Raw genomic sequence first — 13,392 nt, forward strand, 5'->3', positions numbered from 1 at the left:
TGAAAAGGAAGGAAATTCTGACACATGCTATACTGGGTGACCCTTGAAAACATTATGCTAAATGAAGTCAGTCAGATACAAAAGGATAAATATTATATGATTCTACTTATATGAGGTACGTAGAATAGTCAAATTCCATAGAGACAGAAAGTAGAATAGCAGTTACTAGAGGATGGGGAGGAGGGAGGAACGAGGAGTTATTGTTTTGTGGTTATAATTGCAGTTTGAGATGATGAAAAAGTTCTGGAAACGGGTAGCGGTTAGAGTTGCACAACAATGTGAATGTACTTAATGCCACTGAATTGTGCACTCAGAAAGTGTTAAAATGATACATCTTATATTACGAGTATTTTACCACAATAAAAAACTGGTTAAAATGGTAAATTTTATGTTATGTGCTATTTTACCACAATCAAAAAGTACAGGAAAAAAAAAATAAAAAGGATATAGTCAAAATATTTAGAGAACTAATTCAAAGTGTTTTCTTTCCTGATGTTAAAATTAGATGTCATTTCTCTGCTTAAGCTGGTATTAATGATTTGTTTCTGTTATTTATATAATAATGGCTTCCACTCACTGAAAACTGGCTGTGCTAGGTTTACACTCATAGAGATGAGGAGACACAGGCTCAGAGAGGTCAACTACCCCCTCAAGAGCACAGCTAGTTAGCGGGCATTTCTAGGAATCCTAGAATTGGAACTCAGCTCCCAACACCTTGCTCTTCAGCAATTCCCAATCTGCTTATCTTGCTACTTTTTTGGATATGTCAACATTTTTCTTAAAAAGTTCTCCCTCGATCTGCAAGGAAAGTATTGTTTGGTGTTTTCTGGGTTCAGAAACTGTAAGAAGCCTGAGGCACTGCAGAACGAAAGGTTTGTTGAGCGTTTACTTTCGATCCACATCTGACACTTTTGAAGGGCTTTGACCCTCTGCAAAAGAGACCAAAAGAGCATTCAAAATGAGTCTCGATGCTCACACCGTGTCATCCGCTCGGCAGCCACCTGCCACCGCGCGGAGCCGGGTCTGCCCCGGCCCCGCCGCACTGGTCCGGAGACCACGGCCGCAGCCCCCACCCCAGGCGGCGCCGCCGGGGGACCCCGCGCGGGTCTTGCGCAGGCGCTGTGCGGCGGCGTGGCTCCGCGGCCGTGCGCGGCGCTCCGCCGTCCCCGGGGGGTCCCCCGGCTTCCCCGGCTCCGCCCCGACTCGGGGTCGCCGCCGCCCCCGCTGCCCGCGCCCGCCCCCGCCCGGGCCGAGCCGGGCCCGGCCCCGCCCCCTGACCCCGCGTCGCAGCAGGCCCGGGCAAAGTCCCGGGGGCGTGCACCCCGGCGCTCCTGCCCCGGGGCGGGGGCGGGGACGGGCGGCGGCCGTGCGGGAGCGCGGGCTGCGGCGCGCAGTCGGCCCGGTCCTGCGGCCCGCGAGCCCCCGCTGCCGCCACCGCCGCCGCCGCGCGCGCCCCTCGCCGCCCCCCGGCGCCGCCGCAGCCATGGCGGAAGTCCACAGACGTCAGCATGCCCGGGTTAAAGGAGAAGCCCCCGCGCGGCCCGCCGCGCTCCGACATGAGGAGGCGCTGGGCATGGCGTCGGCCGAACCGCTGACCGTGCTGCTGAAGCTGCTGGCCGCCGGCTTCTACGGCGTGAGCTCCTTCCTCATCGTCGTGGTCAACAAGAGCGTGCTCACCGGCTACAGGTAGGCCGCGGCGGCGGCGGGGCGGACTTCGGCCGCGGAGCCGAGGCGGGACGCAGCTGGCGGGCCGGGCGGGGCGCGGGGGAGGGGGCCGGGGCGACTCGGGGGCCCCGCGGCGCTGACAGCCCCGCGCCGGCGCGTCCGCGAGCCCGGCGGTGGTGGGGACGCTGTCACTGGGAGCCGAGGCGGCGGCGCGTTTGTTTTCAAGCGTGGAACCGTTAGTGAGAGCTGTCTTCACTGGGAGGATCCGCTGCAGGCGGTGGGCTGCAGTTGTGGGGTCGCACAGGGCGAGGCGAGCGGCCGCCCGAGGCTGCAGAACGGGCGCGCTTGCCGGACGCCGGCGGGGGTCTCTCCCCGCTTCTCGTCCGGAGGAGATGTGCGTGTGTCTCGTATCACAATGCGTTTTAAGGTTGTGGACGTGCACGGAGGTCACAGTTACGTTCGGGATTTCTGACCCTCTTTTTCTCTCTACCGTTTTCGTAGATTTCCCTCCTCTCTGTGCGTTGGACTTGGCCAGGTCAGTTGGAATCTTCAGCGTTACGCGGTCTGTGTCGTTGGAACGTGTGTGTGTGTCTTTATAGGCAGAACAGTGCATCTGTGTTCCCTGTTTACAGATGGTGGCCACAGTGGCGGTCCTCTGGGTGGGCAAGGCGCTCAGAGTAGTCAAGTTTCCGGACCTTGACAGAAATGTACCTCGGAAGGTAAAAAAAAAAAAAAAAAAATTTAGAGGAATACTTTATTTTCTGAAAAGAAGTCATTATATGTATTTTGATCAGTGCCTTGCATATTGAAAAATTGCAACCTTGAAATTGCCCAATCCAGAGTGGGTATAATGAAGGTAAAGAATAAATGTACTAAGATGTGTTGTTCAAAAGTCTCACAGTCTCTTTAAAATTAAGAAAGAAAAAAAGCCCCTAGAAGTCTTGCGTTCCGCTGTAATGAATGAACACTTGTTGGGAGTACAACCTTTTTGCATCTTCTGCATCCGTCTGATCTAGCCATTGCGTCCTGCATTCACTGTTCTTGGGGTTTATTTTCTTATTCTTCTGTCTGCCTCTACTTGTCTCCACCTGAAGATGAAATGCTGTTCCTTTTTCTGCTAATGGGCTACCACGTTGTTATCATATTTTAAAGCAAATGATGCTTCTGTACCACGTGGTTTGATCATATTCATATTTCTGTTTCTTTCTTCCCCTCCATTCTTTCCTCTCTCTCTCTGCTGTAGTAGTGCTGTTTATCCAGGAATAATGTGTGGGTGATTCATGGGGCCAGAATTGTGTATGAGAACTAATCTCGTGTTTTAAGTGGAAAGAATTTGATCATATAATCAAATGTTGCTGTTTGAAAGGACTTTGTTTTAGCTGTCTTTATTATTGAGTTTTGTTATCCCTTTTTAAATTTTCTAGACGTTTCCACTACCTCTCCTATATTTTGGGAACCAAATCACGGGACTGTTCAGCACAAAGAAACTGAAGTATGGATAACTTTATTTTACTAGTGAGGTTAATAAAATGTATTCTTAGAATTGTACTTGAATGTCAAATATTTAGCACGTTGTTATTGATTCTGGAAAAAAATGAAAGGACCAGAAAGTTTCTGTTACTAAATAATGAAGATCACACTAAAGGCTTTTAAGTTCTTTAAGTTTGAAGAGAAGTTTTTGTTTGTTTGGGGGTTTTTTTCCCTCACTTCGATGATAGAAGTCTTAAAATGTTATAAAATGCTGTGATAGGAGATTTTCATTGTTTTTCCAGTCCTATAGTAGTGAAGGATATATGCTAGGCTTCTGGGATTTCAGTTCTTTAACACAATTCATAAATGTTATATTTTAGGCAAATTCCACAAGCAAAGTAAGAGGATGGATGTGAGAATTTTCACAGTTTTTCTTTTAACACGAGGTAGTTAAAGTAACATCAGATGGAACCCTGATACAAGTGTAATACTTTACCCATGGCTGTAACTGTAGAGGCAGCATATTTACTTCTAGAAAGAAGCAGGAGCTCTCTACCCTGTGACAGCACTGTCTTGCTTTCCTCTAACCTCCCAGTTCTTGGCTTCTCCACTTAAGGAGTGGAGTATCTATTGGGTGTACGTGATATTAAAGTTATACACATAGGGAAACCATTTAACAGAGGCCCATGGCTTCAGCACTTCCATATGAGCTAAGCCCCTGGCATACTGGATGATTGTAAAACAGAATGAGCAGATCTCTGAGGATCAGAGACAAAGCCATTTTCATTTCCTTTTTCTTCAGACCCAAGAAACATGACAGAATGACCAGGATGATATCTCTGGGGAGGGTTTCATGGAAGTCAAATTGGTCATGGGTGCGGCATCATTTTCCATCTCATTACCCACTTGGAAAGAAGTGCAGACCTGCTACAAAGTGCTGCTTGTATAGAGTTTGCTCTTTTTCATACATTGTCATCCATCCATCATCCATCTGTTCACATCCTGTCTTTCATTGCCAGCTAAGTATAAGGCACTTTGGAGTGAGATGAGATACATTCAGAAATAACTATATTGCAAGAGGCTGTATGTTTGATTAGTGCAAGCAAAATGCTCTGGGAATTTAGAGGAAGACAACATTACTTCCACAAAAGGACAACCGAAGAATGTTTCGTGGGGAGATTATCAGAGAAGTTGTTTGGAGGGTTGAGGGACGGGAAGGGGGGTCCATCTAGTAAAAAAAGGAGAAAAAAGTCTTTCTCTTAAAGACTAGTATGGTTACTGTTCAGGGTATTTATGTAATAAGCAGGGTAGAATAAAAAAGTGGCCATTATTGGTCTTTGATAATAGCTGTGTGATTTCTACCATTTTATAGTCAGTTTGGTGTTTCTCACTTGCTTTATGAAAGCAACCCTTTCAGGCTTTCAAATAAGAATTATTTGTAGAGAGAAATAAGGGTTGAATTTAATCAGGGTTTAATCAGCATGGAATTTCCATAATAGGAGGAAGAGATTAGCATTATTTTAAAATACTGATTTGGAGAATCTTAGTTTGAAAAAATAAAATGTTAAACTTTATTTTACCTCATTACCTTTTTGGTTTTTTTTTGCAGCTTGCCAATGTTTACAGTTCTGAGAAGGTTCTCCATCCTGTTTACAATGTTTGCTGAAGGAGTTTTACTCAAGTGAGCTAAGTTTCTGATATATCTAGTCTTTAACAAACTTTCATCACCTTGAAAAGGTGCCCAGCATATGTGAGAGATTAAAATTATTTGTCTTGTTTCTACTTTATCTTTTGAGAAGTTTAAGCAACTTTCTCCCTTAGCTGTAGGAATTGATATGTCTATGGGAGCAGTAGTTGGGAAGTTTATGAAGTAGAGTTGGAAACCTGTCTGAACAGGAGATACGCTTCCAGGGATTCCTATACCTACTGCTGCCCCTGGGTGAAGCCGGGTCAGAATCATCCATTTAGGTTTCCAGTAGTGTTCATGATGGCTACTTTACTACAAATGTGTGTGACCTTTTTCTAATTAAAGAAATTTCGGGGGCCGGCCCTGTGGCTTAGCGGTTAAGTGCACGCGCTCCGCTACTGGCGGCCCGGGTTTGGATCCGGGTGTGCACCGACGCACCACTTTTCGGGCCATGCTGAGGCCGTGTCCCACATACAGCAACTAGAAGGATGTGCAGCTATGACATACAACTATCTACTGGGGCTTTGGGGGGAAAAAGGGAAAAAAAAAGAAATTTTGATTTGGAAAATTCAAACTCAGTAGTAAGAAATGATAAGAATAAGGAAAAAATGAGTATGCTTATTTATATAACAAAAGAAGTATTTGCTTCATCAAAGGGGTTCTTTTAAACATCCACTTCCTTGGAAACACTTTTCCAGTTCCTTGGAAACATTAACCGTTCCTTAGAAACATGATTGTTTATAGCTTTTTTTAAAGAAAATATATTTCTTTTTACCTATATTGTAAAATGAGGTTTTGTGAATAACTAAAGCCACGTTTATATGTTTTTTAATTATTTTATTTTGTAGGAAGACTTTTTCTTGGGGTATTAAGATGACTGTATTTGCAATGATTATTGGAGCCTTTGTAGCCGCCAGGTAAGATGTGGGCCTATATAAAACCTTTGAGAGCACATTTGAAATGATCAGTAATTATTGATAATAAATGATCAATTCCCAATAAAGAGAATCTTTTATAGGCTAAATAAGAATCATGTCTTTGTAAAACATCCAGAGACTCTTCAAAAAGTTAAATCTTTTTGGGGCCGGCCTGGTGGCACAGTGGTTAAGTGCACACGTTCCACTGTGGTGGCCCGGAGTTCACAGGTTCCAACCCTGGGCACACACCGATGTATCACTTGTTGAGCCATGCTGTGACGGCGTCCCATATAAAGTAGAGGAAGGTGGGCACGGATGTTAGCCCAGGGCCAGGCGTCCTCAGCAAAAAGAGGAGGGTTGGCGTCGGATGTTAGCTCAGGGCTGGTCTTCCTCACCAAACAAAAAATAGTTAAATCTTTTTGGCTGTATTAAGATTAAGCCTGGAAAACTGAGATTCTTGGGGTTCTTAAAAGTTAAATTCATGTGATTTAGGGTTTATTATACCATCTTCTACTTACTGAGCACATACCATGTGCCACACAATACGTTCAGTATTTTACACTTATTATTTATGTGTTCTTCACAACAATGCTGAAAGGTGTGGGTGTAATTTTCCTGTTTTATAGTTGAGGAAGCTAAAACCTAAGTTCAGAAACTTGCTCTGAGTCACACAGCACACGGTGGAGTGGAATTTGAGTCTGTGCCTGACCCCAGAGCCTGAGTGCTTTTGTAGAACACGAGGCATCCTTTGACTTTGCATGCTGCTCAAGAAAACAGTGTCTCTGAAGAGGCAAATGGTAATGAATTATTTGCCTTGTGGAATAATAAATAATAAAATTGCTTTATTTGGTCTCACTTAAGATATACCACAAATGCCATAACTTAGATATTGTATTAAATTATTAAAACTTTTCTTGTTCTTAAGTTTAGTTTTAAAACAAATGGAGAAAATGTATACCCAAAGACTCAGAAAATGTAAATGATGGCTAGAAGCCTTCTACAACATTTTATTCTGCCCAGGGCCTGCATATATGGGTTTGCTGATGCAACAAATTCTGCCTGACATATGTTTTCCACCTGGGAGCTCCAATGTGCTGCTTGGATTTGCTCATTTACCTTCATCGTACCCCTGTGGTGTCGGTGGGGGGAAAACATTATAAGTCAAATTCTGTTCCACCCTAATCTCCAAGTGAAATTTCATTCTTAAAAAAAAAAAAAAAAAAGAGGCTAGAATAATTGGTTACTAGAGTTTTGTCGCATAGCTGACTGCTTCTCCCTCTGGGTAGTATTGCCTCCTTGGAGAAAAATTCTATACGAGGCCCCTACCTTTCTTTTTAGAGGTGCCCTGCTAGTCTTTGAAGCATTTCCTTAAAGCTGATGGGATCCAAAATGGAACCAAACAACAGGAGTTCCTCAGGGCTAATCTGGCCTGCAAAACGTTTCTGAGGAGGATTGCTATCTGGACCAGCCTTGTCTAGTTAGAACCTTTTACTTACGAACAGAGTGAGAGGAGAGGAGTCTGAAGTTGGAGGGCTCTCAGGATGCTGGGAAGAGGAGGTGTGCTTTGGCTTGTTCTGCCTGAAATGGCAGTGGCATAGAGCTCCTCAGAAGTCTCATTCCATGTGGTAGTTTAGCTACAAATATATAGTGTCTTTGCAGAATCACACAATGTGGGGCCACTATTTTAGCTAGGGTGGTAAAGTATGCTGAAGGCATACTTTTCTTAGATTTTCATTTATTCTGTTCAACTTACTAAGTTCTTATCTTGTGCCTGGTGCTCCACTAACTACTAGAAAACTTCAGTGTCCCTAATCCTGCTAGTTATACCTCATATACTCGTTAAGCAATTATTTAAGTATTTGAGTTCCTGCAGTGTGCTTAGACACTGTTGTGACTTGATCTCAGTTAGAACTAACCACAGTCCACACTTCAGAAATTCTACCCAGTGGCCCAACCACCTGCACAAGATAGTCCTACCATTTGTGTGAGCCTTTGGAACATGATGTGTTAACAACTTCATCTTTCGGTTTCCTTACCTATGAAATTGAGCTCTGATGCCTTCTGCCTGCTGCAGATGGATTGTAATGGTGAATTTGGTTGCTTGTTGTTGTCTGACTTTGAATTCAGAGCAGTGTGCCGTTAACTGACATGATTGATTGTTGCTAATTTTTTAATTTAAATATTAGTGCTTCTCATTTCTGAAAACTCCCTTATTGAGTATGAAATTGCAAACTGTAACCAGGAATCAAGAAATACTAGTAGCTGATAAAATGCCTAATGTTTCCTTTCCTAGATAAGAATATGTTCTTGCAAATATTGTAGTTCAGACCTATTTAAAACTAAATTCATGTCCTTTAAATGTAACTCATTATTAAAGTGTTGCTTATGTTTTGCAGCTCTGACTTGGCATTTGATCTGGAAGGATATGTTTTTATTCTGATAAACGATGTCCTGACGGCAGCAAATGGCGCATATGTAAAACAAAAATTAGATTCAAAAGTAGGTAGCAATCTAAAGCTTCTCTAAGAGATGTTTACTGATGTTGGGAATGGTAATGTCAATTCATCAGGGAAAAAACGGGGAATAAAGAAAAATACTTAAAAGGGATGGGAAAGACGGGATCTCTGAGGGTAAAATGCGTGTACTTTGGTGCTCACGTAAGAAACTTTATTTTTCAATTAATGAATTAGCAATTAGATTTAATTATGGCTTTACTGGAAGGGATTGGGTGAATATTGACTTTGAGTGGGACAGAGGTGTTAGTAAGGGGTGCTCTTGAGAGAAAAGTGTTACAAATGTTCATGGCTGGGTTCTAGAGGACCTGGACAAGAGAGAACCGTCTGGAAGCCCTTGAGCTGATTTGAGGAGAAGTGAGTGTTGGAAGGGGCTCAGAACAAGAATGGACTTTGCATGTTTGTCCTACAGACAGTGGGGAACTTCAGGGAGCATTAGGCTCTCTCTCAGGGGCAGCACCATTTCCCTGGCCTCCACCCCAAACACATGAACTCTGTATGCCCAGCTCTTCCCTCAGCTTGTAGCGTGCACACAAAGGCTTTCAAGATATTGTTTGTTTGTCTGCTATATACTTTGAATATAGACACACTAAATTTTATTTTTAAATCCAGCTGGGCACCCAGAAAGCTGAGTCTTGGAACCACATTGCTTTTGCTACATTGTGATATAAAATTACACCATTGTCAGAAGAAGCTTTATGGAACTCAGCTCTGTATATCATAGGGTTGTTGTGGAAGGAGTTTTCCTTTCCCTCATAGTGTGTCCTGTATAAGGACCCACATGTCCTATGTAAGGACCCACATGAGATATTTGTCATAGGTGTCACCATAGTTTTTCCTGAGCAGCTGGTGTATTTTATCTCGTAGTTAAATCTTGTAACTGACCATGGCTTTATGGCTTTATCTGATTTTCCTACTGATGTTTTCTCTTCAGTCAGATGCCCTTATGTGCTTAGTTTTTAGTCTGCTCTATTATATGTACAGTATTTCTGAAACTGTGTCAGGTCCTTTTTTTTTTTTTTTCGGTGAGGAAGATTGGCCCTGAGCTAACATCTGTTGCCAGTCCTCCTCTTTTTGCTTGAGGAAGACTGGCCCTGAGCTAACGTCTCTGCCAGTCTTCCTCCATTTTGTATCTGGGATGCTGCCACAACATGGCTTGATGAGCGGTGTGTAGGTCCGTGCTTGGGATCTGAACCAACGAACCCCAGGCCACTGAAGCAGAGCATGCAGACTCAACCACTGTGCTGCCAGGCCAGCCCCTCTCAAGGCCTTCTTTGGAATTCAGGTCATAAATACAAATCCGCTACCTACTCAGTAGTAGTATTGGTGTTGAGTTTGTATGGCCCTGGTGGGGGGCTTTGCTGTCTCCTGAAAGAACCATAGAATGCATGGCTGTCCCACTAGCTTTCTTTATTCTCAGAGAATGTTTATTTTGAGTATCCTTGAAGATCTAGGGACAGTGTAGATCTGTTTCCAACAAGTTTTCTTTAAATATACCTTTTATGTGTTGTTCTCCATTTGTTTGCCCTGATGACTCTGTATGATGATTGCATTTTAATAGAAGCTACTATTAAAAAATTTTATCTTTTTGAAATAGAGAAAAGGGAGCAGTTGGAGATTTAGTTTTACTCTGTTTTTTCCCTTCAGCCCATTTGCTGCTTTGGAAAATAGGTACGAATAATAACATTTCATTTGTCCAGCAGCCTCAACTGTCTAAACAATACTGTCGAATAGAACTTTCTGTGATGATGGGACTCTTCTGTCTCTGCTGTCCAGTGACAGAGGCCACTAGCCACATGTGGCTGCTGAGCACTTGATAAGTGACTGGCACAACTGAGGAACTGAATGAGCAGTTTAATGTGATTAGAATCAAGTTGAAATAAGGGCATGTGGCTAGTGGCTGCCCTAGTGGACAGCACGTCTAGAGGACATCTGGAACCTGGAAAAAGCAAAGACGGTTTCTGAGTATTTTATTCTTGGGAAAGCCCTTTAGTTTCTCACTCAGCAGTGACTCATGACTTACTTGTATTAGGACTTTTGAGCGTATTGATCTGCTTTCATAGCTTATGGATTAGGAGCAGCAAACTAGAAGGTGGACTTCTCTCTGGAGGCAGAGAGGCTTTGCAGCAGTGTGAAAGGTCAGCTGACAACAAGAGAAACAAACAAGAGCACTGAAGGTCAGACGGGAGTACTCAGAAATGGTGCAGGGGCTGTTCAACGGGATTAAGAGCAGCATCGTATAAGAATACAATACAGTGACACAGGTTTATGTTGATGCCCTAAACTAAATTTTCATCGGTGTACTCTAAGAAGGCAGAGAAAAAGATACTCAAACAGTTAAAATGTGAAAAGAAAAACAGAACAGTTTGGCATGTAGGTTTTTGTCATTTATCAGTTGTCGGGGTGGTGTGTGTGTGTGTGTGTGTGTGTGTGTATGTGTGTGTGGACATCCTTGACTTCCTGAATAACACTCATGTCTCTGGCTCCCTGGGCACCTGTTGGTAAAGGTTGTTTTGTCCGACTGAGGCTTTTTTCTTGCTGTCCTAGAAATGAGGCCCACTTGCTCTGATGGTCGTGGTGGGTAGAAGCCATTGGTTATTTGGTTTATCCAAGAGACAGTATGGCTACACTGAGATGCTTTTAATAAATCAGTTCCATTACCTATAATTTCGGGACTGCTTATAGTCATGGTCCTTTGAGCATGAGTCGTGGTGGCATAAAGACTTAGTGCTGCGTTTCAGACCTGAATGCAGCTATTGAATTTAAAACATTTTTAACTTTAAAGAAATTACACAAATAACACATATTTATAATAGAAGTAGTGGAAAACATTGGTAAGCAAGAGGAAGAAAATATAAATCTTTAATTCCGCCATCAGGTGAGAAGCACTGTTTTGGTGGATATCCTTCTGTGTGTGCGTGCACATGTACACATTTAACAGTGTGTAAAACTTGAAACAAAAGAGCGATGATGTATAATGTTTTCTAACTATTTTTTGTTTAGTACCATTTCCTGAACACCTTTCCTTGTAAATCGGTATTACTAGACATTTTTAGTGGTTGCATTCTATTTCATGGTGTAGTTGTATCATAGTCTAATCAACTAGTTTTCTATTGTTGGATATTTGTTTCCAGTTTTTCAGAGCTGCCTTTGAGAAGGCAGTTTGACTTTTCACATCATTCAGTGATCTTTCAGTCGCAAAAGTTAGTCAGATATCTCCTATCCTCACTACTCCTTCACCTTCCTCCTCGCAAACTCTGGCCTACTTTTTCAGGTGACTCTGCTTCCTGCTGAATGTCCCAGAAGTGTGTGAATCAAAGGTGGACCCAGAGTTCTCATAGGGTCCCTGTGTTTCAAGATGTGTGTGGTCTTTGTTGCTCCCCAGTAGCTGAGGGCACAACTAGTCCCGCTACGTTTTGGGAGTTGTGGATGCACTCATCTTCACATTCATTGGACTTCGCTTGTACATTGTCAGAAATATTTCACTGGGAAGTTGTATCTGTCTGTGTTGGTCTAGGTATGAGTCTGTGTGTCTGGATCTGTCCTTCCATCTCTCCTAAATGGCACTCTTTTGTGGTTCTGAGAAGCCCAAGACTAACTTGATGACTTCTGATTCCATTCGGGAAGGGGAAGGGCTACAGGGATGTATTTCTATAGAGATGTGTGTATGTGTTCAAAAATAACATCTTCCCTACTTGCTGTTTTGAGGCAGCAAGTTGATGTCATTTTTATTTCTCTGATCTTAAGCACTCAAGGAATTTATTTCAAATAAATTTAAAATCTTGTACGTTTGCTTTTTTATTTGTTTTGAAAGCTTAGGTTATTAATGTTTGCAAAGCTTCTGATTTAACTAATTTGCAGTATATATTGTGGGGGAGGTGTGTGTGTGTGTGTGTGTAATGGGGGTGGTGCTCTGTATAGAGTTGTGTATATCTGTCTGCTAGTGCCAGATGAAACACCTAGTTATTTACTCTCCTAGGAGCTGGGAAAATATGGTCTGCTCTATTACAATGCACTGTTCATGATTCTGCCCACCCTGGCCATTGCGTATTTTACGGGAGATGCGCAAAAGGTAAGACTTTCTAAGTACGGTTTAATGGCTTATGTTTTTCTGTTGTATTGTTATTTATGACCAAAAGATAGACTATGGAGTTGTTAAAAATAATGTGCTTATTAAGTGACCACAACCAGAATTTGCTTTTTAGCTTGTTAGTGTCATGCTAACCTTTTTTCTTGGCATAAATATTGGATAGTCTTAAAATGGCTCAAAATAGCTCTGGTTGTCACCATAAAAATAGTGCATGCCCACTAGTGTCCTTCTCTTCTGTGTCAGAAGGATAGAGGAAGGGAATTTTTACATTTCTACTAAACTTCTAAATAGGAACAGTAGCAAACTGTATTTGAGAAAGAAAAAATGCTGAAATAGTAGAATTCTTCAAACCCAAACAAAATGCTAGGCTAAGATCTCTAGAGCTCTCTGTTTTGGTGCACAATTTTCACCCTGGCTTAAATCACAAGCTGGTTTTTTTTTCTCAGGAGCTATTTAGCACTGTGTGGTGACTTAACCATATAAATAGCAACTAATCTAAGAGTTTACTCATGTTCTGCAAATGGTTAGCTAAAAAAAATCCAGAAGAGAGTAGCAAAATAAATCCAGACAGGAATTTTTCTCTAAAACAAGTCCATATTCATAGGAGAAAAATTGATACCATTTTGTTAGAATTCACACAATTTTGCAGACTAAATGGAAATCTAGAATTCTGCCAAAGATTTCTGTACCAAAATTCCTTCTAATGATTCTTCTGGCGAGTGGTTTCTTCAGAATAAATGTGTTGGTTATTTACTCTAGTGACAGTGACAATTCCCACACATCAGTGGGAGCTGGAATAAGGAAAAGGATTTTGAAAGTAGTTAGACTGTAAAAAATTGTTCTTGAATCAAAGGCAAGAGAGGACTCACTTCTTATAAAGCTGTATTGTGTTTTCATCAAGAACTCTTTCTTCTAAAAAACTGGCGTAGACATGTGTCAGTGTTTTAATGAACTGTGACCTGGCTGCCAGCAGGCCTAAAAATGGCTCCAAAGTAGGACACAGAGCTATTGCTCTGACTCATAAGAGTGTTCAATAAGTATCTTGTGGCT

At 42.5% G+C, this 13,392-nt stretch overlaps 1 protein-coding gene across 3 annotated transcripts in view; it reads left to right on the top strand.

Moving 5' to 3' along the window:
- Positions 1 to 1,369: 1,369 nt before the first annotated feature.
- The window catches only part of SLC35D1 (solute carrier family 35 member D1), a 52,899-nt gene continuing 40,876 nt past the window's right edge, over positions 1,370 to 13,392 (top strand). The window contains exons 1-8 of one of the 3 annotated variants that reach the window (XM_087449286.1): positions 1,371 to 1,686; positions 2,167 to 2,200; positions 2,298 to 2,384; positions 3,090 to 3,157; positions 4,745 to 4,816; positions 5,671 to 5,739; positions 8,136 to 8,238; positions 12,232 to 12,324. In XM_087449286.1, coding sequence (XP_087305412.1) covers positions 1,484 to 1,686; positions 2,167 to 2,200; positions 2,298 to 2,384; positions 3,090 to 3,157; positions 4,745 to 4,816; positions 5,671 to 5,739; positions 8,136 to 8,238; positions 12,232 to 12,324 — 729 coding nt within the window. In that variant the 5' untranslated portion in view covers positions 1,371 to 1,483. Of the gene's footprint in view, positions 1,687 to 2,166; positions 2,201 to 2,297; positions 2,385 to 3,089; positions 3,158 to 4,744; positions 4,817 to 5,670; positions 5,740 to 8,135; positions 8,239 to 12,231; positions 12,325 to 13,392 lie in introns of all 3 variants that reach the window. The other 2 variants (XM_087449281.1, XM_087449296.1) reach the window with 2 other exon arrangements.

The sequence above is a fragment of the Ceratotherium simum genome, chromosome 2, assembly GCF_057802395.1.
Source record: "Ceratotherium simum simum isolate JZ-2026a chromosome 2, ASM5780239v1, whole genome shotgun sequence".
Classification (NCBI taxonomy): Eukaryota; Metazoa; Chordata; class Mammalia; order Perissodactyla; family Rhinocerotidae; genus Ceratotherium; species Ceratotherium simum.